General features: G+C 43.7%; 1 protein-coding gene across 6 annotated transcripts in view; it reads left to right on the top strand.

Annotated features, from left to right (window-relative positions):
- The window catches only part of WDPCP (WD repeat containing planar cell polarity effector), a 147,364-nt gene extending 122,879 nt beyond the window's left edge, over positions 1-24,485 (top strand). For 2 of the 6 annotated variants that reach the window (XR_001875494.1, XM_017818976.1), the window contains 4 exons: positions 9,349-9,481; positions 16,013-16,107; positions 17,636-17,664; positions 23,463-24,485. Coding sequence is in view for 4 of the 6 variants with exons in the window: in XM_017818976.1 (XP_017674465.1) it covers positions 9,349-9,481; positions 16,013-16,107; positions 17,636-17,664; positions 23,463-23,513 (308 nt within the window). In the remaining 2 variants the exon portion in view is untranslated. Of the gene's footprint in view, positions 1-9,345; positions 9,482-9,659; positions 10,067-16,012; positions 16,108-17,635; positions 17,665-18,595; positions 18,607-23,462 lie in introns of those variants that run through there. The other 4 variants (XR_001875495.1, XM_017818975.1, XM_017818977.1 and 1 more) reach the window with 4 other exon arrangements.
- The last annotated feature ends 583 nt before the right edge of the window (positions 24,486-25,068 follow it).

Here is a 25,068-nt window from a genome sequence, read left to right as displayed (position 1 = left end):
CTCACGCAACATATATGTCATTAAATGGCTGATTCCTCTTTGCACACGTTGTTGTGATGGCCTGTGGCAACCTGAATTAATTGTTTCAGTAGTTGATGGTGGTTACTAGCCGTAATTATTATAATTTGCATTTATAAAAACTTCTTTCATCTAAGGATCTCAAAGTGCTTTTGCACACATTTAATTAAGCTTCACAACATCCTGTGAGGTAAGTGTCAAGAGTGTTGTTATATCCATTTTTACACAGGTTTCTCCAAGAAAACAAGGTCAGTCTCTAACGCGACTGGTATTTGGTTCACATCACTCTTGCACAGGACGAAGCAACTAGCACAGCTGCAGGAATTAGGAGTGCTGATCTAGGTCACTTTGCATCTCCCACATAGCTCTTGCTGCTGCCACACTGTGTGGACACACACACTAAGCCACTGCAAACACAGTCAGAGCAACCTCAGCCCAGATTTACAGTCTGAGATGGCCCTTTCTTTCCCAGGAGCACTCCAGCAGCAGAAAAGTCTTGGGAAGAAAAAGAGATAAGCACCTAACATGTTGAACAAGACGACAACCCATCATGCAAAAGACCTGTTCTTTCTGTAGTTTTCTCCCTTAACATTTCAGCCTCTCTGCAATCTGCACACAGCAAGACATTCTACTAAGCTGCAGGCAATGTAAAGTTACTCTTTACTAGTCACTCACTTGCTCTAGAAGAGGCTTCACACACTTCATCTCCAGCCCTTACCAGCCTTAGACCCACCCTTGTGGGCAATCAACAATTCTGAGATCTACTAAATCCTAGATTACCACTTGACTGATATTTAAAAGTGAGGATCAACCGAAGCAAAATAGACTTGGAACTTGATGGGGCAGCAAGAGGAGACAGTTTTCAAAAGCTCATTTCTTTTTCAAACATGTTGTTTAAATTGAACCTAGCTCTCTGTAAGCTCTGTTGATCACCATATTAGCCCTGAGGAAGATAGGTCTAAGTAAGGGCTTGCAAATTGAGTAAGTCCCGGGCCATACCTTAGTGAGTTCTTTACCATCCTCATCAATTTATGTTTACATAAATTGTTTACATTTGGCAATGACCAGATTAGCTATTTGGAAAGAAGTCTGCCTGTGGCTGCACTTGTTCCAAAATAAAAGCCACTTTGCTTTTCTAAATTAAGTGGACTTTAGAGAATGACTATTCTGAATAATATAAGAAAGAAAGCAATTTCATTCCTAAGTAGACCATTCAGCAGAAATATTCTGAAATAATCTAACTGTCTGATTTCTTGTGTTAGCACTTTTTAAGGCACTGACATAGTCGCACAGTCAACAAAAACCAACTTTGTTTTCAGTCCATTGTTTTCCTAGAGAGGGTGTGCCAATGCAGGGCAAGAGTCAGAGATTCTTTTCAGTTCCCCTGAGTCAATGCACAGGATTTATTGTGGTCCACGTCTCTCCTGTGAGGGAAGGAATGCCTGGCAGCCAGAGGAGAAGGTCTGGCACATCATTTCATTTTACCTGATGCTGTCTACTTAACTTTCATCAGAAACAGGGGACACTCATTTGGCGAAGCCTGTGTTTTCAGTGAAGCTTTCTTATGCTTTTCCTCTGCTACAAACTTGTTCATGTCTGCTGCTGCACAGAAAAGAAAAATGTGGCAGCAACCTGTAGCTTGGGAGAATATAAAGCCATGGGAATCCCAGCATCATGCCCACAGAGGGGTTTTTATTGCAGCTGCCAGAAAGCTTTTAGTAACTTCAAATCAGTACTTTTGGAGTATGTTTCTTTATTTGGAAGGGGGGAGGTAAAAATTCTACTCGTATTATCTCATGTTGCAGAAACTGAGACTTGATGGGTACTACGTTATCCTTTTCGGACCTCTATCACTCCCAAAGATACAAGATGAACTCTGCCTGCCCAGGCACCAGAGTCGGTGCCCCAGGGAATTTCTTCATATCTAAGGGATATGCAGGATGTGTACTCGCATGCCCTTGCTGCCTCTCAACTCCAGCTGTACATGCAGTTTTGCTTTAGGAACCTGTACCTCCAGTATTGCAATACCTTTTTCAGTCTCTGTCATCAAGAGTTTAAATACAGTTCAGATCAGTGTTAGTGGCCCAGCTCCAAATTAGGAGAATTGCTGCAATTCGTTATCTTGACAAATTAACTGGTCTGAGGCAATTCCTTTTTGAGAGAGATACAATTACCTAACTCTTGAACTCTAGCCTTGCTCCGGTGCTATGGTGTAGTTATGCACCTGCTCAGAAAGTGTGGATAGTATGACTAAAGGTTTTCCCACCTCTAAGTAAAATTTCTGCACTAGGAGCTGATCAAAAAAAAAGGCTGACTTAAAACCAAGGTGGTCTTGTTACATAGTGGAGGGACAGTGCTGGAAACGCAAGATCCTTGTCCCAAAAACACCATAGAAGGGCCTGGCAAGAGAGTGTTATATCAGAAAAACACATCACCAGTTGTCCCATCCTCTGTTTGGAATCCAGCTTCCCGGTCCAGTGGAAGAAGGCAGCTTTCCTGCTCCCAATCCACCACGTAGAAAACAGTAGCCCATGCAGACCCTAAACGGAGATTTTCTTTGGAAAAGGGGGGAAAAAAATACAAGGTGTTTTCTCCCTGGGATTTAGGCAGTAATTTCTAGTTTCAATCCTTCAGTCCTTATATACCTGGTGAAAAATGGGTTTCCATCAGGTACAGTATTCCACTCCTGATGTGGACAGGAGCTGGTGCTCTGAGAAAGGTGATGACCTCCAGACTTGCCCTGATTTCCCTCACCTCCTGGCCTGGAGGACCAGCTCCTTTCTGCCTTTTCTACCAAGCAGTGAAAATACATCCACAGTTAGACATTGTTCTTCCAACCCAATGTGGGCAGATGCACTTCTCATCCGCTTCCCTGTGGAAAGCAACTCCTTCTGCCCCTCAGCCATAGCTCACCTGTGGGCATCATTTTTCCTTGTAAAAGAGCTCCCAGATGCTGAAAGATATTCCTTAACTATTCATTTGAACCACTGCCTTTTGGAAACTCTGTTTGGGATAAAGCTGTCCTGCAGAAGGCTTGTGTTTGCCTAGAGCCTCTTTGTATGGACTTGGTGACTGGGAGTTTCCTTGAGCTCCTCTTTGAACTCCAAGCCTTCAGCATCAAAAACATTTAACCCTCAATTTCTTTTCTGCTTTATCAGTTTGGCCAGCTTCCAGCTGGCAGCATTCATTTGCAGGCTTCCATTCTGCATCCTGTATTTGCAGATGCATTTGTCTTTCAATTAACCCCTTGAAATGGTTTTCTTCTCCCCTGAGCCTACCTGCCTCCGGTCTGGCCAGCACTTCTCCCTGCTCTGGATGCCTGAGGGGCAGAAGCCAGGAGTGGAGAAGCTGGGTCCTTGAGCTGGAAGTGCCAAGCAGAGGGTGTGCCCCGTACACAGGCGTCACGGAGAGCAGCTGAAGGAACACGCAAGTTCGGCAGCGCCTGCTTTGCCCATTGTGGGTTGGGGCTTGCAATGCCAGAGGCACTTTTTGCCTATGTGAAGTCTCTAGAGCATCACTTATGAATAATATCTTCCCTGAATGCTTTCGCCAAGATGCTCTGGAGCACGCGCCCACATTTCCACGCTGCAACTTTCCCCCCCAAACAATGGGAATGTCTCTGCAGCTTTTGCCCAGCTTTCCTTTGGAACAGCTATTTCTAGATAGTCACTTAAAATGAAAAAAGAAGAAGAAAAAAAAAAAAGGAAAATAAAGACCTCGTCTAAAGCATCACTTACCAAACAAAGAAATTGCCTAGTCACCAGGAATGCCCTCCCTCCTGTACCTGCTGTAATTACTGAGTAATAGCAGCCTTAGGTTGCTCATCTTGGCACTCCAGCTGGGTAACGTGCATCCACAAGGAGAGGGAGAACCACTCGCCCACTGCCAGGATTGCCAGGCAAACTTCACACGGGTCGGGAAACCCGATAAAATCTAGAGGTGCAGGATCTCTATTGCTGAGACACTAGTCAAGCCTTTGAAGTGAGAGAGCAAATTGAATTGAAGCAAATCCTTGGTTATTCAGTCTCTGTCAGCTGGCGACTCACCCCGGCTTGGTACTACCACATCTGGATCACCCTGTAAGACACACCTCTTTTTTTTTTTTTAATTCATTAATATTGGCACTGCTAGGGGAGTTCCTAAGGAACCTGATTACTTAGGCTCCAGGGAGATATAAAATGAACTGTATAGTGGTTAGCTTAATTTTGTGTATGATTCTAGCTGAGCAAATGAGTAGTAAAGATTGAAATCTCAACCAAAGCCAGTAAAGACTTAGCATTTGCATTTGCAGAAAATTTTAAAGCCAGTTTTCATGGCAAGCTGCAGAAGGCTGCTAAGTGAAGTGTAACTGTCTACACTACAAAATAAAAAGGAGTTCTTTATAAATGTTAGCTACTTCTTTAGTATTAGCGCATAACTTTTATATTCATTCTTACATTTCCTGGAACACCCACTGAAACAGTTTTGCAACTGCTAATACCTCTGATATACCCCTAACATCCAACTAGCAAAATAATGACGTTATGCTACTATTAAGGGTTGATTCTATTAGTAGTGATGAAAGTGCCTTATCTTCTCTGGTATCAAATTGTTAAATTACAACAGAAACGGGAGATTTTCAGATTTAATGCACCTATTCCAGCTCTCTAAGCACTAACAGCTGTTCTCAATGAGTTTTAAAAGTACTATAAAACAATATTTCAGCAATTTGTATTTGTCAAATGCAAACATGTCAGCCTTGGGAATTAACAAAACAACAGAAAAATAATCTAAAAATAAGAATCTATGGAAAACTAGCCCCAAAGAAGCAAAGAAGTTTGAAGTTGCATGTTTCCACACTCACAAACAAAGCTCTGTGGTTTCCCTGGAGGAATTTGTTGAAACGAAACAATTTTATTAGAATATGTTTATTTAGAAAGAGGTTTTCAGGAGAACAATTGTAGCCAGAAAAAAAGAGCTGACCACACTCAAGTAAGTAATGGAAGTTTCCACTGATTTTGATACCAAAAGGATTTTACCCAGTGGCTTTAGAAGTAGCTTCATGTAGTTTGAGAAAACCTGGGATAGAGTTAAGGTAGAACAACTTGATAATGTGTGAAATCAGGCTTGGTCTCATGACTCCTGTAACAGTTACTTGCCTTACAAAAAATACCCAAAATCTCACAGAATCATGAGAGCTTACTTTCAACAGGTAAAAATAAACACTTAAATTTAAAAAAAAAAAAAAAGTTAATGCATAATAAAAGGAGATATGAACATATTCACAAAAAATTAGCTATTCAAGTAAATAAATTATTTAAATTCCTAAAAAAAAAAAGAGTGTGATTGTTGTTATTAAACTCTACTGTTTTACAACTCTCATTTTGCTTAACCATTTGCATTTCTTCGAACCATTGATTTGTTTCTCTCGGAAGAATGCTACTGTTTACCTCTTTATTTTTGGTAAAACAGCAGTGTGTCTGAAGTCTGTGTGGTTCACTGGGAGTTCATTGGGATATATTTGCAACTCCTGAAGCAAAAACCTGGTATTTTATCTTTAGAAGGAGTCACATTTTTTGAACTTATTGAATTTTTCAAAGATCAGCATGAAGAGTTCTGATTAAATGCTTGCTTCAGCGTTTTAAAGGCTTCTTGTGTCCCTGTTGCCTAAGGAGGTCGTACATGAGGATTGCTCTGTAAACATCAGATTGTACAGAATTGGCTCTGCGTACCATGCCAGGCACACAAAGAAGAAGTCAAATGGCTTATCTCTCACTTATCAACTAGTTTATTTTTCATGCCCAAAAAAAGGCTGCTAGAGGAGCAGCTGCTACTTTGTAAATAATTTAATGGCTTCTGTTAAGTAGAGCTGTCAATTTTGCCAACAGTATTAAAAAGAAGATTTTCATTTTGCCACGGATTTGCACGTTTTAAAGTGTGTTTTTATCCCTGAAAGTCCAGTGAAGGATTCTGGAGAATGGAAACAGCTTCCGATTTGCAGTCACAGATTCAAAAGAGAATAGGTACAGCTAAATAATGACAGATGTATGAGCAAGGAAGGTGTGATATCTCATCACCTGTGTATGTTGCTTGGAGAGCATCCTGCTCATTAAAGCTTAGGAAAACTTTTAGTGGACTTGTAAAGAAACATATTTGGCTCTCTCACACAGATGTTAGATGCAGCAAGAGCATTTACCAGCAAATTTTGAAAATGCAGAATGTGCATTGTATGGTTGTGTGTGCAGAATGTGCGTTGTGTGGTTGTGTGTACAGAATATTATCCTAATGTTGATCACGACAAAGAGGATTTTTGTGAAGATTTTTAGCACAAAAAAAATTCATATTATTGCGTCTGATAAATTAATTTAATGATGAAACAACAACATTAGCCATGATAGCAACTCTGAAGGTTTTAAAATTCAAATTCACATCCCCAGATCCTAACATGTTAAGCAAATACTATGTTAGAATTTAAAACAAGAGTTTATTGTGCAATAAGCCGAAGGAAGGTCCCAGAATGCCTGAATACAAAATCTTAGGTGAAACTTGTGGTCCCTCCAGTGCTAGCACAAAGTCAAGCCTCTATTAAGCACCAAACCATAGTCAGAGCCCTCATCTAGATGTGAGGACCACCACCCTCTCCTGGCTCTATGGCATTGTTGTCAAAATCCTTCCCTTTTTAATTAAATGTGGGATATGTTGCCTCTAGTTTGGGAAGGGCTGTGTTGTTTAAACAGTGTTCCCTGTGCATTTGTTTTTCCTGCTTTAGCATTTCTCACAGGGAACAGACTCCATGTCCCACAACAAAAATATTTATTTCTTTACTCTAGAGCTCATATCTGATGGTTTTGTGGCTTTGCACCACTCCTGGCACCTGATCCTATCTAATGTTCAACACTGCAGCTGTAGACCCAGACTAGAATAGGTTCAATGCTCATAACTTGAGGTTCAGATATTTATTTTAGATATGAAAAGTGAAAAGAAATTTCTTTGCACTCCTGTGGGTAAGAACCCCCCTCTTCCTCCAGCTTTGGCTACAAGTGTGCTTGCATATGACAGACTGCTCTGTTTTTCATGAGGTTCCTATGGATCCAGTAGCATTATTTAACACAGTGTAGCTGTGCTACATCCACAGTGCAAAATATCCGAGTCACTGACTGTGGTGTAATTAATTGCTCATAGCACTCATATATTAGAAATATGCCACGTAAGGACTGTATACATCCAAACTGTAGCCCACTCAATGTTAAAAAACTGCTAGGTACCACCTGGAGCACATGCCTGAGTTACACTGAAGTGATTGGTGTGAGAGGGCTGTGGTTTACTCAGCTCTGGTTCTCAGCAGGTATGAGAAAATACAAATTAATAGCATGACGGAAAGCAATCAAGACAAACTTGACCCAGTTCTAATTTGTTTCTTTTATCAATACACACTCCTCTAACAACATCTCTCAGGGTTTTACGTTCTGAAATGCCCCCACTCCTTGGAATTAGGTCAGCCTCAGGAGTGATGGCTTAGTCGAGGACATCAGAAATTGATGGAAGTTTGTTACTTTAAGGGGGTAAGTTATGTAGGCCTTAGATGTTATGAGTAGGTGGACAAAGAAAAAGAGAGAGAAAAGAAAAATTAATTCTACCGCTTTGACTCGAACTGTACATCTGAGCTTTGATATTTAGAAAATTAAGAGGTTTGACACTTTGCTCCTTAAAAAGCTAAAGCCAACTGAAGAGGGAGGCTCTTCAGGACCGAAGACTTAGTTCCAGGTGGAAGCAGGGCAGTGAGAACTGTGTTCCCAAGCAGAGGCTGTCAAAGCTTGTCCCACAAGAGCTTTTGCCTAAAAGTGGATTTTGCCTAATTTTTTTTTTCCCCTATCAACAGGATTTTTGTTTAAGCCCTTCCCCAGAGTTCTTCGTGCACGTCAAAAGCAGTTTCTCCTGAACCTTTTTAAGTTCTGCATATTGTTTCCCTCCTCCTGGCTTCTCACTCCACAAGAAGAGGTCCCCAGAGAAACCTCCTTTACTTGCCCTGTAGTTGAGTTTCTTAGACATAAAGCATTGCTCGTACACCTTTTTTCTCCTCTCCTTTTTTTCCTCTCTGGATTTTTTATTCAAGATGGAGGACAAATTGCACCAGTGCCAGTTTAGCACCTTTGTTTATTGTAGCATGGCATGCATGCTTGGAGGTGTGTTGCCCCCAACACAGTTGACGTTTTCAACTATTGTCCACAGTGCTCCATGTGTGGGAAACAGCAGCACAGGCTGTGAGAGTATCAGTTACCTGAGAAAGTCAAACTGGTTGCCACACTTCACCCTCTCTCTCACCACAGATGCTAATAACATTTAGGTATCATGAAGAGTAGAACTAGTCCACAGCAGTCTTGCACCATTGGATATTTAGGACTGGGAGATTCAGAAACGCTTACAAGTAGATTTGCTCTCCTAAGCCAGTGACTTTTCAGGGTCTGCAGACAAAACATAGACCAGCAGCATGGCAAAACTCACGAGAGTGTTATATGCTTCCCCCTGCCCATGATATTGCCATGGGTATCATGCAGATTAGCTTATACAGGATCCAAGAAGGCAGAGAACAAGGGGAGAAAAACAGGATTAGAAGAAGGGAAAAATGCAAAAGAGTCTTACGATTTTGAGAAAAATCTTTTAAAGTCTTTATCTGTAACAGGATTTTTTTTTCCTTTATCCAAACTCTGCTAGCCTGCGATTTGATTTATTTATTTATTTATTTGAGGTCTGACAGCAAGAATATGCAATTCCTCCTCTATATTATTAAGTGGTTCAGGTATTTTCAAACAATTCCCTTTCCCAAAGGGCTTAGACTGGAACTTTTGAATGGAAGGCCCCTGATTCACCTGCTGGGCTTCATGTCTTCATTGTGAACCAAAATATTTTAAAACAAAGCTGAGGGAAGTCTTTATTTCTGAAGGAAGGAGTTACACATATCCTTCTGGAGGACCAGTCCAGTTGATAAGATTTTGATCCATATGGCAACAAGGAAATACTCATATGCAGCAGCTTTTGGCAGCCAGCTGTACCTTCTGTAGTTGACAATTTAGAGAAAGCATTTCCTCCTTGCTGACTAGAGCCAATACACACTCGTTCCCTGCCTTTCTAAAACTCTTGGATGTGTTATTGTTGATGGTAATTAGCTACTCAGCCTCCTTTTCAAGGGGAAAAGTCAAGGTGAGAGCTGTGTAAGCATATGGTTATCCATTCAACTTGATCCTTTACAAGAGAGGACACCCTTGTCCTTATTGACATCTAAGGCAACCAGTTGGCAACTTGGTTGGTACTTTTAACTTAAGTGTGACACCATATCTTGGTTCACCTTAGCAGAACTTCTGGGGCAGTCAGATGAAGAAGACCCATCTTGTGAAGCTTTTGATCAATCTTCAGAGCCAGGAGGAGGGTCCAAGCCACCTGCTCCAGGCCCTGCCACCAGACCACCAGCACAGAGCTGTTCCCACAGGTGAGTGGTGCAGGGAACGGCACATGGGAAACATCAAAGATATTTCATAAGGCCAAGGAAAATCCTGCATTTCCACAACAGAAAATGGAAGGGGGGGGGAGGGAAACAATTAACTAAAATAGTTTTGAAATGTGTGTTTGATATCCTGAGCTTTCCTGACAAGTGCATTTGTCGTCAGCACCATGACTGTAAATGAAATGAAACATTGAGATAGTAAGAAGTAACTTAAGAAAAACCTGGAAGCCTGAGGGATGTGGCATGGACACAAAGAAATCTCCAGAAACACAGCATTTAACACACACTAGCACAACCATTTTCAAATTAAATCATTTGGGCAAATGATTCCTTGTTGAATGTGGAGTGAAGAGAAATACAGCAATGGAAATGCAGCAAATTAACAGTTACAGGTGGTAAACAGAACTTTAAAAAATCTGACGTGGTCTTTACAGATTTCTGTAAGCATATCTCTAGCCTGTGACCAAAATCCCTGGGATGATCTTTTGAGAATGCTCTTCTTCAGAAGTTGGTTAAAACCTTGAACTTACCTATTACGAGAGAAACAACAGTTCTGATGACTGGGATTTTTTTCCAATGCTTTTGTTGCTAGTGAACCTGCACGCCCCCTTTCAAGGGATGAGAAATTAGAATGAAATAGCTCTTCTGCAAAGATTCAAAAAGCATTTATTTCTCTTATTTTTCTTCATGCATTCTTGACAGAAAAAAAAAATAATTATTTTTTTCCCAATGATTATATAGATGTGTAGTATATAGACTAATTTTTATTTTCTATGCTACTATACATAGGAATGTTTTTAGTAAATCTAGTGTGAGAACATTGAACTTCCCCATTGAATTCATCCTAACCATTTGTACATAACTGTGCTGAACACACTTCATGTGGGCAAAACACACATTTCATTCTCTTTCTGGAAATCTGTATGTTACCTAGTCTTCTGTCATGGGGACACGCATGGGGAGATGGAGCTTTTTCAGTATTAAATGTTATTCCCATTTTACCAACTGCTTACCACTAGTGAAGTATTTATTTTACACATAACCTACAACTTTTAGGATACAGGATGCCGTCTAAAGCTTTCAGAGCTATCTCATGTATTTGGAGATTGAACCTGCCTTTAAAAATATAGTGCACAATTGTTCCATCTTAACTTTTGGGATGAAGATAGCACCATATTGATATGGGCAAATAATAAAGACAGTCTCCATGATGGAGACTACACTGACTGTGGAGGACTTTCCAAGTGCTCCAACAAAAGGAACTCTTTTAACAGCACACTAGAGCAGAGACTAATCCCAACATGCCTCTGATCCCAAGTTATAAACATGCTATCCTCCCTTCAGCTCACCTTTTCCCTTTCGGAGGTTGCTATGACTCACACGTCTCTGGCAGTCCCACATCTGCCTTTGTCAGGCATCTTGGGAGAGAGATTGCAGAGTTCAACTTTACTCCCACTCCTGGGCTCCCTGGTTTGACCACGTTGGCCTGCACCTACCCAGGTGGGTCACCATAAGTTGCTGAGCCTCATGAGTGGTTCCTGGCAATCGCCGGAGCTGCACAAACTGCTGGGATTTCCCAAGGCTTTTGGTTGCCTCTTGCCAAGTTGGAGAGGATATAGCAGGCTCCCACCATGCTTGTGGATACCTGTTGGTGCAGTTGACCTCCCCTGGGAGAGGCCAGAGTGTTTGGTGGCCGCTTGCAGAGCTGTGGAAGAAAATTTCTCACAGTTCCCCTGGCTGGCCACAGCTGCCTGAAGCCTGCCAACATGAATTTAGCTTTTAAAGGCACTCCCTGTGACAACACCAGCCGGCTGGGAAGGTCATCTGCTGAGGTGACTCCAGCAACTTCTTCCCTGTGCTTAAGAAAAGCCGCAGATGGTTACAAGCACTGTGGCTTGGTTTGCCTCCAGTTTCACAGAGTTTGTTTTCTTTAATGCGTCTGCTGCCAGGTCTGCATCGGACTTCTTCATGTGAAGAAATCTGTACGAAGAAAGGAAGTTTTGAGTGTTAGGAGCCTGCATAAATAGGACCGTTCTCAGTTCTGCAGTTGTTGCAGTGTTTCATCTCTATGTCCAAGATACTCCAGCATTACTAGAGATTTACGGTTTTGTAAAGGTCTTCTTCTGGGTAGCAGCGGTTCCCCAAAGTCCTATGAGACATCATAACAGGACTTTGCAGTTGTTCAGCAAGAGTACTCAATCACTGCTCTTTCTTCTCTCAGAATCTTTTGTTACCTGCCTTGGCTTTACACCTTTGTACCACCTAGTCACACCAAACCTGTGGAGTTACTACATTACTGCATTTCTAACACTACCACTCCTGTCATACCCAGATACTGTCCCAAATCTGCATTTCAGTCAAGTTCCTGGAAGCTCATCTCCAGCACATACTCAGACTTCTTTCTTTCATATCAGCTTTGACAGAAACTTTGTTTTGGGGGAGCTGGGGCATATCTAATAGGTTACACCTAGGCAGAAGTTCTGGGCAAGGGCCCTGTGAAGACTAGCAGAAGACGTTTATGTTCCACTTGCTTAATAAACCTGGTTATTGATGCCCTTCAGGGGGCCTGACATCTACATATGTGTAACTGGAGCCCAGTTTTCAGGCTGCATGATTAAAAAGTCACTTCCATTAACTCTTCACATCATCATCTCCTTGGCCTGACCAGGAAAGCCGTAGTCTGGAATAGACACAGGGACAGAAAAGGGACGGAAAAGGCTGGAAACAAAATAATCCTTCATAAAACAATCTCAAGGGTTTATTTCTTTGAGAACTTGTTCTTGATTTAAATCCATGGTATTTTATGAAAGTAGCAATACTGTTCCTGCTAGTGGAGAGGTGTAGTCAACTTTTTGAACCATACACACACATACAAAGTTACGAGCAGTAAAGATTCCAGGACAACACTCCAGAGAGCAGCATTTCATTTGCTGTGTGATTTCTTTCACTCTAACATAAACAGGACAGTTAAATACCACCAACAATGCACACTCCAGTGAATAATTTTACAAGACAAAGATCTTATCTCTGTCTTATATTTGCCATTGGCCACTGCCATTTTCTCCTTCCAAGTGTCAGCTATGCTACAGCCCAGCAGTTCTTGCCCTCCCATTATTCTTGTTATCTATTTATGAAAACATTTTGATCGTCATAACCCTGCAGCAAAAGCCTGCAATTGAGGAAAATATTTTGTATGCTGTTGTTCAGAAGACCAAGGTAGCATGCTGATTCTTTCAGCAGCAAAAAGGAACTGATCCACTGCCCATGGGACAGCTTGTTTCTGGATGAGTCAACTAGTGAGTGCCTGTGACCATGCCAGAGTTTGGCACGTAAGAGTCAGCACAGAGCTATGGCTGCACTCACTTCTTTGCTGTTGGCCTTGGCAGCTGCAGTGTGGATTTCCACCCCAGCAGTGTGTCATTCTGTTGCCTTACCATAAGGCATTGTGGGTTTAAATACCTTGCAGTTGTTGGCAGTGTCAGGATGTGTGTGAAGATGTGTTGGAAGGTTTTTTAGCTTATTATCCGTCTACTTTGTCCCCATCCCCCAAACCAGAATTATTTTAATTAGGCTATCTATTATTTTAATACAAGTGATTAGGACAGAAGGTAAAAGTGTATATCATCACAGTGCTTTTCGTCATAAAACTTCCTTGTGGCTTATGTACTAAAAAATATACATATTTCTACTTCTCTATAAGGTTTTTATTTAAGCTCAGAAGCATGTGTCTATATTTTGAATCTGTAGCGTCACTGATAGAACCTCAGGAAGTGTTAAGAGCATCTTTCATATCTGCATATGTTGGCTATAAAATCACCATGGAGAGAGAGAATTAGAGTTATCCCACAACATCCCCTTTTGTGTGTTCCATAAAAAATGACACTAAATGGATTTCTTACTCTTACTTCAGTGTTTCATGCAATTAAAATAAGCATTCATCACAGTAACGGCATTTCTGTTTGTTCTTCCACCATCAATTATCTTTTTCAAAAGCCCCTTTGACCACGAAGCAAACCTGGTCTTAAAACATCAGGAATGTAGGCTGAGAAATACAGTCTGCCAGGTCCAGGTGTAATCCTACAAGCTGCTCTATCTGCCCTGACAATTTTCAATTCCGTGTCAGAAGTGGGATTCAGCAGCTCAGCAGTGCTATTCCTGCCCAGTTGCTGCAGCCTTCCTTCTCATTCCCTGCCACTGCTCAGCCCGGGAGCTTCATGTCATCGAGAACACAACAGCAGGCAGATATATATGGCTTTGTGTGAAGTTGCATTCTCAGTTTCTACATCTGTAAAACTGAGATAATATATTACCAAATTCAAAGGGGCAAATTAATTAGTCAGTGTGCGTACAGCACCTCGAAAGTACAAAATTAACTCTTCTTAGCCCACAAGTGCTCGAGATGCATCGAGGTGTTCTCTAGGGCCTCTTGATTCCAGACAAAGGTCCTCTTTATTAAATTAGATTGCTAATGTATTAACGCATTAGCACACTTGAAGAAAGAAAAGTTTGAAAAAGCAATTTGGCTTCATCACATGAACGGCGTGTATACTTAATGGAAATTTTTCCAGCATTCACAAAACAAAGAAAAATCAATAAAATGTCTGCCAACTGTTCCACTGAAAACATTTTATAATCTATAGCACCGAGAATCCCGAGCCAAGATAAACCAGTGTTGCTGACAGAAAATACTGACAATTACTTTACATTGATTCAACTTGGCCCAGCCCAGACTGACCTTGTTTATTCATCTCAGTCTATTAATTCATATTAACTTGGCATCAAAATGGGACATGTGGCATGTGAGCTGAAGACCCATTTGTCTATCTTAGACTCAGATAAATGTAGTGCATTGAGTACTTCTAGTGCCTTGAGCTCTTAGGTAGATTTATATGCATTAGACAGAACTGGTTAAGTTCCTTTTATCCCCGCTGGGCTTTTCATGTCTGTTGACTGTAAAACTAGAAGCTCGGTAGAGGTAACATCTTCTTCTAAGCCTTCGGATATACATGAAATCCTCCCAGTACTGGTCAGTTTTAAAGACACATCCAAAGAGGATGGAGGGGTTTAAGCTCTTTTAAAATATAAAAATAGAAAGGTTATGGCAATTTGGCAGGCAAAAAAGCAATTTGTGGGTCTCGGCAGAATCCGAGGCCATGTGTGAGAAAGCTGATCAAGACACTACGGAGGAGATAATGGGGTCGAAGAGCAGAAGAATCCCCCTGCTTTGGCAAGCAGCATAATCTGGTCTCCAATGAAGTTTCTTAGTTTCTTTTACTGAACCAATAAAGCTTAGTGTGATGGGAGAGTTGCATTACTGCAGCTTAAAAATGTCTCGAGAAAGCTGATGAGGAGTGTTGCTTTTAGTTGCTTTACATATGCCCAGCTGCTCTCATAGCTGATGCCCAACTGGTAGTGTGAAAACAGAGGCATGGGGAAAATCTGAGCTTTTCTTTTAATTATTTATGTCCTCATCAGTAATAAAGGGCTTTTTATGCCTGGAATGTATTATTTGTATTATCAAAGCTGAGCCAGATTTCACACTGTGGCAGTTAAGAAAGTGGGTGCTGCACAGAAGCATTCACATTTTTATTCTCACACCTACACTGCTGTCATATCTGAAAGTCACCCTTGGGTAAAACACTACTTGAGTCAAACATGACTACATCCAGAGAGGAGGAAAAACCACCCAAATGAGGAGAATCCTCCCAAAGGAGTTCCCAGATGGCCTGGCATTGGATGTTTAGTTTATTTTCTTTATTCGACTCATTCTTGGTGAAGGCAATGCTCCCTTGGACTTCACTGAGCACTTGGCAGTTTGTGTATGGCAGGACAAGCAGCGAGCCAGCAAGCCAAGGTGACACAACATGGCCTCCAAATTTCCAGTTACACTGCATTGGGAATGGATTGCCTTTCCACATGCCTATGTAAGCAGATTAATGATGAGTGAAGAAACCAAGACTATCAAAACCAAAAAAAAAAATCCATCTGTGTTTTCCATAACACGTAGTTGGTGCTTTCTTCCCTGCTGCTTCTTCACAACTTGGATTTCAGTGGTGGAGTGGTGAGGGGACAGGATTTAACGGTAAAAATTGCAGAAAAATCAGTGCTGCCTTTTTGGTCTGACATACTCCCATCCTGGCATTCACCCAACTTCCTCCAGGCTGGGCTGCCAACAGTGCCTGGTGCCTGCTATGTGCAGTGCACATCCCTAGCCCGTCTTGCTTAACAAAACTGTAATTGCTCCAAAAAACACCAGCTTTACACCTCTTCTCTGAATGACAGGACAGTGCTGGAGTGACTGCACGGCCAAATGAGTGATCGTAGTGATGCTCAGTCAACAAACCTACTGGCATCTGATAGAAAGGGCTACAGTTTGTAGCCAGGAAATTACACAGGCTGCTGTATACTTGAAAAGATAGAAAACAAACAAAACAGCTTTGCTCTGCTATGCAGTATCTCCCCAACTCTGCAGTCATTGCTCCCTCCCCTTCTATCACTTCTGTTTTGTTTTCAAAGACCCACAAGTTGCAGACAGGCAGAGGACACTGAGCCTGGAGCGGGTGGCCACACCACCTCCCTGATCACAAAACCCTTTCCCAGCAGCCAGGAAGGTAAGTGAACAGGTCTCTTTCAAATACGCACAAGGGTATGAAGCTAAAAATAATGGTGATTAATATCTTGAAAATTTATTTGGATCTCGGAATAAAAATAAGTCAAGCAGCATTGCAGCATGAGCTTGGTTTGTGTGTTCCTAACAGGCAGAGGCATGAGGACTCAGCTACCAGCTCATGGAAGGTAGAATAAGTTCAACAGATCATATGAATCTCCTTATCTTGCGGCAGTTATTCATGGTTTAACAAAAACAGGCAGGGTTTATTACCTTCAGCCATTGTTGCTCTGTTACTGGGTGTGCAATAGCAGCAGCAGAGCCTCACTGCTTGCATGGCTTGTGAAGCAGCAGCATGCACTGCTCCTGCAGGGCTTCTGGAGTAAGGGAAGGTGGCTGCCTTGCTTCAGCAGCGCCTGGTGTCTCCATCGTAGCAGTGTCAAGGTAGTGCAGCAGTGTAGTAGAGGAGCAGCCCAGCATGAGAAAGTCACGGTTAAAGAGTTGTCCTGTGAAGTCAGCCATGCAGGGATAGGTGAGAGTGTTTGCACAAGGGGTGAGACGAGGACTTTTATCTTCTGCCTTGTCCGGGTGTCCCATCACTCTGCTGGCAGGTGTGTAGGAACAGAGCCAGTCTCCAGGCATGCTGGCAGGGTCAGTCGAGGCGTAACTGCAGTTCCAGAGCCACAGCTGAAACAGGTCACTTCAAACGAGCCAGTTATGGGTGCACTTCCACCTTACAGTGAAGCTGAACCAGCAGCTTGCCACCATCGAAATGGGAAGGTCCTGCTGCCCCCTCACCACCTTCTTCCACCCGCATCCATGGGAGCTGACAGCATAGTAACCCAACCCAAAAAATTGCTTGTTTTCTTTCCCGTGGGCTTTTGTCCACCCCATGAGCTGAACTGCCTCACGTGGGGATTAGAAGACACCACAGACAGCACCAAGCGAAGGGGAGAAGGACATTGCCTGCAGCAGGACTTCTTTTTGATGTTGGCAGCTCTTAATTCGGCTCAAGCTGTAACATGAAGCCTCATCCTCAAGCACCTCCTGCAGCAACCTGGCGGCACACAGACTGAAAATCCCTCCCGAGACAGAAGGCGAGCACTCAGGCAGGCAGGCAGCCCATGCCCCACCACCCCAGAGCTACCCCAGTACAGGCAGACAGGTGTGCTGCAGCCAGGACTGTCCCAGGGTGTGCATCCCAGTCCTGCAACAGCTCTCCACCAAGCTGGGACGATGTGGGATCCCCAATCCACTGCTTGCCTTGCATCTCCACACTGCCTTATCCACAGAAATCATGGTTGCTTTAACTTGTTGTAGTGTTTGAGGGAATATACGTATCCTACATGTATAGACTAGTATAAGGAATATATTAAATATTTTAATTCATCCATTGAATAACATGATATAAAATAGCTTTGTTTTATTGAAAAGTGAAAGTTACTTAATATCATACCTTTGTTTGTTTCGGTTTTTCAGTGAGTGAAGTGGAATGTAAATAACACTGTGTTTTCTTGGGTTTTTTTTTCAAGGAAATATGAGAGCCATTCCTTCGGAGCAGGTGACCCATTTCTGATTTACTTTTTTTATTTCTGCTTGTTATTATTTACTCTATTTTGAAGCTTCCTGAAACTCCCCAAGCCTGTCCCTGCAAGCTATCTGCCTGCAGGGCTCTCACTGAAATTGGTAGAAATGCTCCTATACTGCTCTGCTAGAGCAGGGCTTCACCTGCTGCTTTGTATTGAGCACAGAGCATAAAAGTCTTGCCCTCCATCCATGTTTATCTTACATGAAGTAGCCGGTGCTCGTATTGGCACTTTCAAGACCTCAGTAAAGAGGAGTGAAATACTGCCCTATGGTTTCATGATAACTTTGAACTGATTAAACTGCAAGGTGCTGCCAAAAAAGGTGGTCCATCCCTTCCCCCACTGCCAGCCTCCAGTCCTGTTGTCCTCCTCCCTCTCCTGCACTGGCTCACATCCTTGCAGCCTACAAGAAGCCTGATGGGGCAGGAGAGGAGGAGACCTCCATGTGGGCAGGGAGACCGTACCCTGTTCCCCAGATCCTTCTGTTACAGTTATCTCCTGTGGGAACATTCCCCTCTGGCCTGGTTTGGTATCCCAGGAGGTTGGGTGTTGGTGGGAGTGCATATAGAGCACATATATAGAGAGCCTATCTCCAGAGCTGATGAATTGGCAGCACCAACACACTCCTTCAGTTCTACTTTAAGGGAAAAAATAAAATTATGAAATAAAATATAATAAATAATAAAACAAATTTCACGACACCGTGGATGGAGGCACAAGAGTGCTTGTGTTTTAGCTTCCTCCTAGTTACAGTTCTTGTTTAAACTTCTATTTTTGATGCCAAAGTGTTCAGTGTTTGGCCTCAGTGCAAACAGATCATTAAAAAAAAAAAAAAAGGAAAGGAAACACTTCAACCTCCCAGCAGAGCAGGATGGCACTTATTTATTTCTTTCATTACAAAACCAGCCTGTGCCAAGTAAAATTGTGTTCCAAGAGCTGTTCTACCAGTCCTGGAGCACTGAAGAAGAACACACACCGGCCCCACCTCTGCAGCCTCCTGCGGGCCCTTGCACATTTTCACTGGGTGGAGGATGGGGAAAGGCTGGGGACCAGTTGCCAGAGCTCACCACATTAGAGTCACACCAATGGGAAATCCTCATACTCAAAGCATGTCCCTGTTGGCCTTTGGGTGATTTTGGTGGCCTCAGGATACAGAGTACAGTGAAATAAAGCAGCAGTGATGGTCTGGAGGCATTGGTGGGATCCCTGGATTTGCAGCCGGGTTAGCCAGCAGTTAACTGCTCCTTCCCCGAGCTGTGTGGAAGATGCTACTTGATTTCATGTCAGGAGCTGAATTAATAAACTGAGAAGTTAATTTGAAAGCTCTGGACTCTGACAATAAAATCCACGAGCCCAAATGTACAGGCTGTATAACAAGAGTGATACACGGAAGAAAGCTTTGCCATCACATCATTAAGGACTTATCCAAGGGAGTGGTTAAAGCACTCTTTGGTTCCAAAAAGTTACTGCAGTTGAGTGGTCACCAGTACTAAGAGCTGGTGTGGTCAAAGTGTGACCTCTGTGACCTGGGTGGAATTGGCTTGATTTCAGCACACATCGCAGAGCTGCTTGTGCGTGGGGAAATGGGGCACTTCCATCTGAGCTTCTCTGGACCAAGGGAAGGCAGCAGCCCTTCACCTGGACACCATCACCAGCCTGCTCCATCAGCACATTGGTGGACAGCCTGTTCCCGAGGTCCCACTTTCACCCTCCTGCTTCCCTGGGCTGGCATCCCCCTGCCACCACTTCCCTCATGTTGCTTCAGAGGGAGCTCACACAATACTGGGCTTGGTGCCACCCAAGGGGAGCACACCCAAAACCCGGCCCTTCTTGCACAGGCAACTCTGCAGGAAGATCCCTGCAGCTGCAAGACGGAGGATTTGCTTTGCCCTCCTTTGCCAGTTTGTTGGTGAAATTCTGGGGCCAGAAGTGACCTATTGCCAGTGCAAATGGCCACAGAGGCCTCAGTGGGGATGTATCTGATATGGGCCCTATCCTTTGTAGGGGCACCATAGCACGTGTCTTCCTCACTCGCTGCTCTCTCAGCTATGAGGAAGCTTCTCCTCCCTGAAACTCTAAGGATCGTGCAACAAACTGTTCCCAGTGACCTGCCAGAGCAGCTGGCTGTCACACAGCCAAGCAGTGCTCAAGCTGTTGAACAAGATTTGTTTCTGGAGGAAAGCATTAGCCCTACAGCATGAGAGAAGTGGCTCAGAGGCAAGACCCTGTTGCCACGGGGGCCACCTGTGTCCCTCCAGCAGTGCCAGTGGCTTTGCACGAGCACAGGTGACATGTGTCCTGCCTGCAGCCCCTGGGTGTGAGGGTGATGATGGGTGAGGGCTGCTGTGGTGGTCTCAGATCACAGGTAGGATGAATGCAAACCACCTTTGCCACGCTGGTTTGGGACCGGCACTGGCCAGAGGATCCCAGCACTGAGGACGAAAGTGGGGTCAGCATAGGTAGATGCCAGAGGAGTGAGGATAAGCTGGAGCTTTTCTTGCCCTGAGCATGGCTTGCTTGGGTACAGCTCCTCAGGGCTCGAAGCAAATGAGAAGTGTGCATCTCATCCACAATATTTGGAGTGCTCAGGATTTGTTCAGCCCTGTCTTCCAGGAAAGGCTGGAGATGAGATTAGGGTAGCCTGGAGGACCATCCTGCTTGAGACCCAGCCTAGTCTTGCTGCTCTGAGCAGGCTGATAATAAAGGCCCCTCCTCATCTGTGTTATTCTGGGATTTGATCATCTTGAGCAAGCTGTGTAGGCTAGTTCAAAGAGTCTCCATTTAGCAGCACCTAGACTTACGTAAGCAAAACCAAGGCTCCAAACACCCTAGTCACCTGCCTTGGTAAAAACAAGAGCCTTTGGAAAACATTTATCTCAACTACTCTCTTGTTTCTGGACCAGAGACTGATCTTATATATGATAATTTAAGATGCTGAAGTCAATGGTGCCTTATGACTACCAAATGGTTGTTTTAATATGTTACCACTCAGATGAATATCTGTCAGCCAGAATGGTTTTATGTGATGCTATTCGAGGGAAACAAGGCATTTCCAGTGAAAAGTAGTACCTATGGGTCCTAGCATCAGGCATATCCTTCCACACCGTCATTCCCGCAGCCTGGAATCGGGCAATCTTCATCTGAAAAGAACAGGTGTTTAAAATAATTCCCCGTGGTTCCTTCAATTATTCCTCTCTTTCCCACTCTTGTCCTTTCCCACTTTCATCGTGCCCTTGCGAATAATCCCCGGGAGGAAAAGCGCAGCCTCCTGGGAGCCATACAGCAGCGCGGGGAAGAGATTTCTCTGTATTTCCCACTACAGAAGAGTAAAAGGATCCTCCATTCTGCCTCAGACCTGTGGAGACAGAGCAAACCACAGCCTCCATCCTGCTATCCCTGCAGGTCTGAGATGACTTAGTGGCTTTTCAATTACAGGGTGTGCCTTCCCCTACCACTCCTCCCTTCGCCTGCTGGAGCGGGACCACATCATTACCATGCAAAGCCCCGCGATCTGAACTCTCCAGGGCACAAGTAGATGCTCTCCTGTCAGGATATTCATGTTTTCCTTCTCTAGATGACTAGCGGCTCATCACCATAGGGAGCAGCACAGCAGTGCTGGCTTCCCCTGCTCCTGGACACCCATCTTCCTGCACTATGAAAATCAACTCTCACCAAATTATTACGGTGTCTTTTATTGCCGGGGTGCTGCATCAGAAGAGATGCAGATATCAGAAGAGGCTTCCAGTCATTACTGCTCTTCAGCCTTTGATTAACATTAAATACCTCTACAAGCTTGATGCCACATCACAGACTTCCCACACGACACCATCAAGTCTTCTTTCGTGTGACCAGAGAGGTTTGCAAATAGGATTTTTTTGAAAAGTATTTTTTTTAAAAAGCAAGTAGGTAGGTCTGCAGAGCTCATTTCATGTTCAGCTCTCCCCAGACAGAGGCACAAATCACAAACCCCAGGTCCATTATCTGAGAGCCTGATGCACTCAGGACCCTGAGCCTTGAACTGCAGTGACCTACCCAAACAGCCTTGAACTCTATATGATCAAACATGATGTGGGGTTTTTTCCTAGCCCAGATTCACCTTCCCACCTATTCTGTTGGTGCCCAATGGAACCACCAGCAGAAACCTCTCTGCATCAGGCCCTGACACAGCTCTAGGGGCAAAAGAGCCACCCCTTCCTCACGTTCAATCACTGATGTTCCTCAGGGCTTTACTGAATAAAAAGAAAAAAAATAAACCATGGGGTTTTTTTAAGCCTCCAACATGTGTCATTCAGAGAGCAAGGAGAGCCCACAGAAAGCTTGAAGCCACCCAAAACCCAAGGCACATACACACAACCCCAGGACTGGGGGGAGGAAGACAGCTACCAAGTAAGGCACCTCACAACCTCCTTGAAGAGAGCTAAGAAGTCTCAGTGGTGAAGCAGTGCTTCAAGTTTCCACACTGGAATAACCTGGTGGGGTCTGGGATGCAAGCACTGATTCAGATGAGACACTGGGGACACTTTCTTGTCATCTTCAAATTACCTCTGAGAATTAACAAGGGGTTGTATTGTTGCCAGGCCACGTCTCACCATCTCCCTGCAAGGGAAGAGCCAAGCAATGGGCTGGAGTGCTTCATACAGTGCTTATTTGGAGCCATTGCACTTTTACTGCTCCCTCCATGCTGAGGTAGGGAGGTTGTGCCAGGGAATGCTGTTTCGGAGGGAGATCTCTATCTCTGTGGTGAAATGCACATGCCATGAGATGGAGCTGCTGCTCTGGTAAAGGTTCCTTATGAAGCTTCAAGAGTTAAGTGAATTTTTTTTTTTTTCATCTTTCCTGGAGTCAAGGAGCCAGGGAATCACTCACATGAATCCTGTCTGCCCTCACCTGTGCAGCCTGACACAGCTCTGAAAGCCACCTCCTGGGGCCAAGCCCACCCACTCTTCCCACGCCAACTGGTGTGTTTTGCCCTCCGAGACAGGACAAACACACGTTTCCCTTTGTTTCCAGCTCCACACCTAGTTTTCTTCTTTGCATCATGAAGGGCTGGCTACTCATCTGTAATTCAAAAGAAAGCAATGACTCACTAGACTACATCGCTTTCCAAGGCAAAGTATTTCATGCATTTCGCAGGCACGCTAGCCTGTGTTATGAAATAACCTCTATTTGTGGCACACGTTCTCCCCATCGTCGTGTCCTTTGCAAAACCAGAGGGCTGGAGTTTCCACCCTGAGTGCAGGATAGGGCTTTGTGCTTAAATCACATATTTGCATTGTATGTGGAATGCAAAATGCCATCCCCACATAACTTAGGAAACCTGGCTGGCTACCCACTGGCATTAGCCCAGCCTTATGCTGTTTGCAGTATATTTTAATTAAAAGGTAACAAAAATCTAAAGTTTCACTTTCACCAATAAGCTTCCAGGCACCAGGTAAGGGGTCTCAAAGGCAGGTGGAGCCTCAGCTCCCAGCCTCTCACATCCCAGGGGACACCAGTGAGCAGTTGCTGGAGCTGCAGTGCCTGTTTTTTCCAGGAACAGCAGGGGTGGGGGGTTGTGAAGGTAGGCTTAAAAAAATGTGAGAGGTGCCTTACCTTGAACCACAAGGCAAGCTCCACCACTTAGGGCTGCATCCTTTATTCCCAGGCTAAAATGGGACAGTGTCTGCAATTGTCTCATCTCCCAGGATTGGGATGGTATTTCCAATATCTGTGTTTCTGTCCCTCACTGCCTGTCCCTGCAGCCTGCCTAATCCTTCCTGTATTTCCCCCACAGGAGACTAGAGACAGCGGGTCTCTCCAAATTGTGCACTTTGGTCTGGTGTGATTGAGCTCCCACAGCAAAGAAGAGGAAACCTCACCGAGGTGGTGAAGTTCACGGGAAGCCCTTCAGCAAACTTCCAGCCAGCCCTGGATCTGACCCCTAGCAGATGACAAGACAACAGGCTTAGAAAATATCCTGCCCTTAGACTTCCAAATTATTTCTAAGTTCACATGAATGTGTCCACGCACAAAGTGCCTTATGTGTGCTTGTGGAGGGCAACTTGGTGACGTTTTCATCATGTCATTTAAAGACATCAAAAAAGGGAGTAATTGCAGATACCCATTTACTGTACAAACTCAATGCTGAAAAATTTTTGGGGGCCTTTCTTGGATGAATCCATAAGCTTTTCAGGAGGAAGTCTGTAATTCTCTATGCATTATATGTTTTTACAATCTTCACTTGGAAGCAGATTTGAATTTCCACTTAAGGCTCTGAAAACCGTCCTATTGAGATACCAGCAGATAAGATCTTCACTCAGGATACCTCTGTGAAAGAGCAGCCTTTCACAGTTGGCAGTATTTTTCAAAGAATGCTCTCCATTTTCATATCTAGATATATCATCTTAGTTGAATAACCATTATTTTGCCTTGAAAAAAAGATGCGGAGCCTCTTAAACATCATTCCATTGGAGTCCAGATTTTAATCTGCCTCCTCTAACCACAAAGAAAAAATGCACTGAGAAGGTAACGTAACCTGTTCCAGCCCTCTATTTTTTCCTGGCAGTGAAGAGAGGGACGAGCATCATCGTGGGTCTGTCTTCCCACCATTTGATCAAGCGCAGAGTATACGGACACAGATTTTTTGTGCTCAGCCATAGGCACGTGTGGATTAAGACTGAGCTTTTTGGGGAGCATTGGGTGGTTGCAACCTAGAGCCAGTGAGCTTCTTCAAATTGGTTTTATATGGTGAGCAAATCTGTATGATGGACTGAAAATAAAAGTAAAATGTGAAAAAAAAAAAGAAATCCACAAGCCATTAGAAGTATTTTATTAACCAAAAGTCTGTATTTACCCAAATAAAATACTTGGGCTTGCTGTCACCAGCCATTTCCCCCCATGGGTCAAAATTCTGCTGCCTGATGGGTGATTTTGGTTGCACCATTTTAGCACTTCATCCCAGTCAGCACCTTTCCATGAGTGTATTCAAAGGATTCAAAGACATTTTGGTTTGTAGTTTGAAGGGAGCAAAGGGGCTGCAATCCATAGGATTCTGTACACCTAACAGGGAAAAATAAATAAGGAGAGCTTTGAAACAGAGCAGGCTGCTGCATCACCTCCCCAGACAGAGCCATAATGGCAATGGCCATTGTAAAAGAAGATGCCTTTAATGTCCCATAAATTTAATTTCTGAAGGACACACAGCACAGCGATGGACCACGATGACGGAGGGCTTGTTCTGCGTAAGAGGCTACGACACATTACCTTGCCATACAGCTATTTTGCTGAATTGCAGCCATATTTCTGTCAGTACAAGTGATGGTCTATATGAGGGATTAATCTGACACCAGACAGTGATTCTTAATCCTTCAGTATATCATAATCTATTTACTTTGCATGCT

Source organism: Lepidothrix coronata, unplaced genomic scaffold (assembly GCF_001604755.1).
Source record: "Lepidothrix coronata isolate B3197 unplaced genomic scaffold, Lepidothrix_coronata-1.0 Scaffold71, whole genome shotgun sequence".
NCBI lineage: Eukaryota > Metazoa > Chordata > Aves > Passeriformes > Pipridae > Lepidothrix > Lepidothrix coronata.
This window is presented reverse-complemented; position numbering and strand designations above follow the sequence as displayed.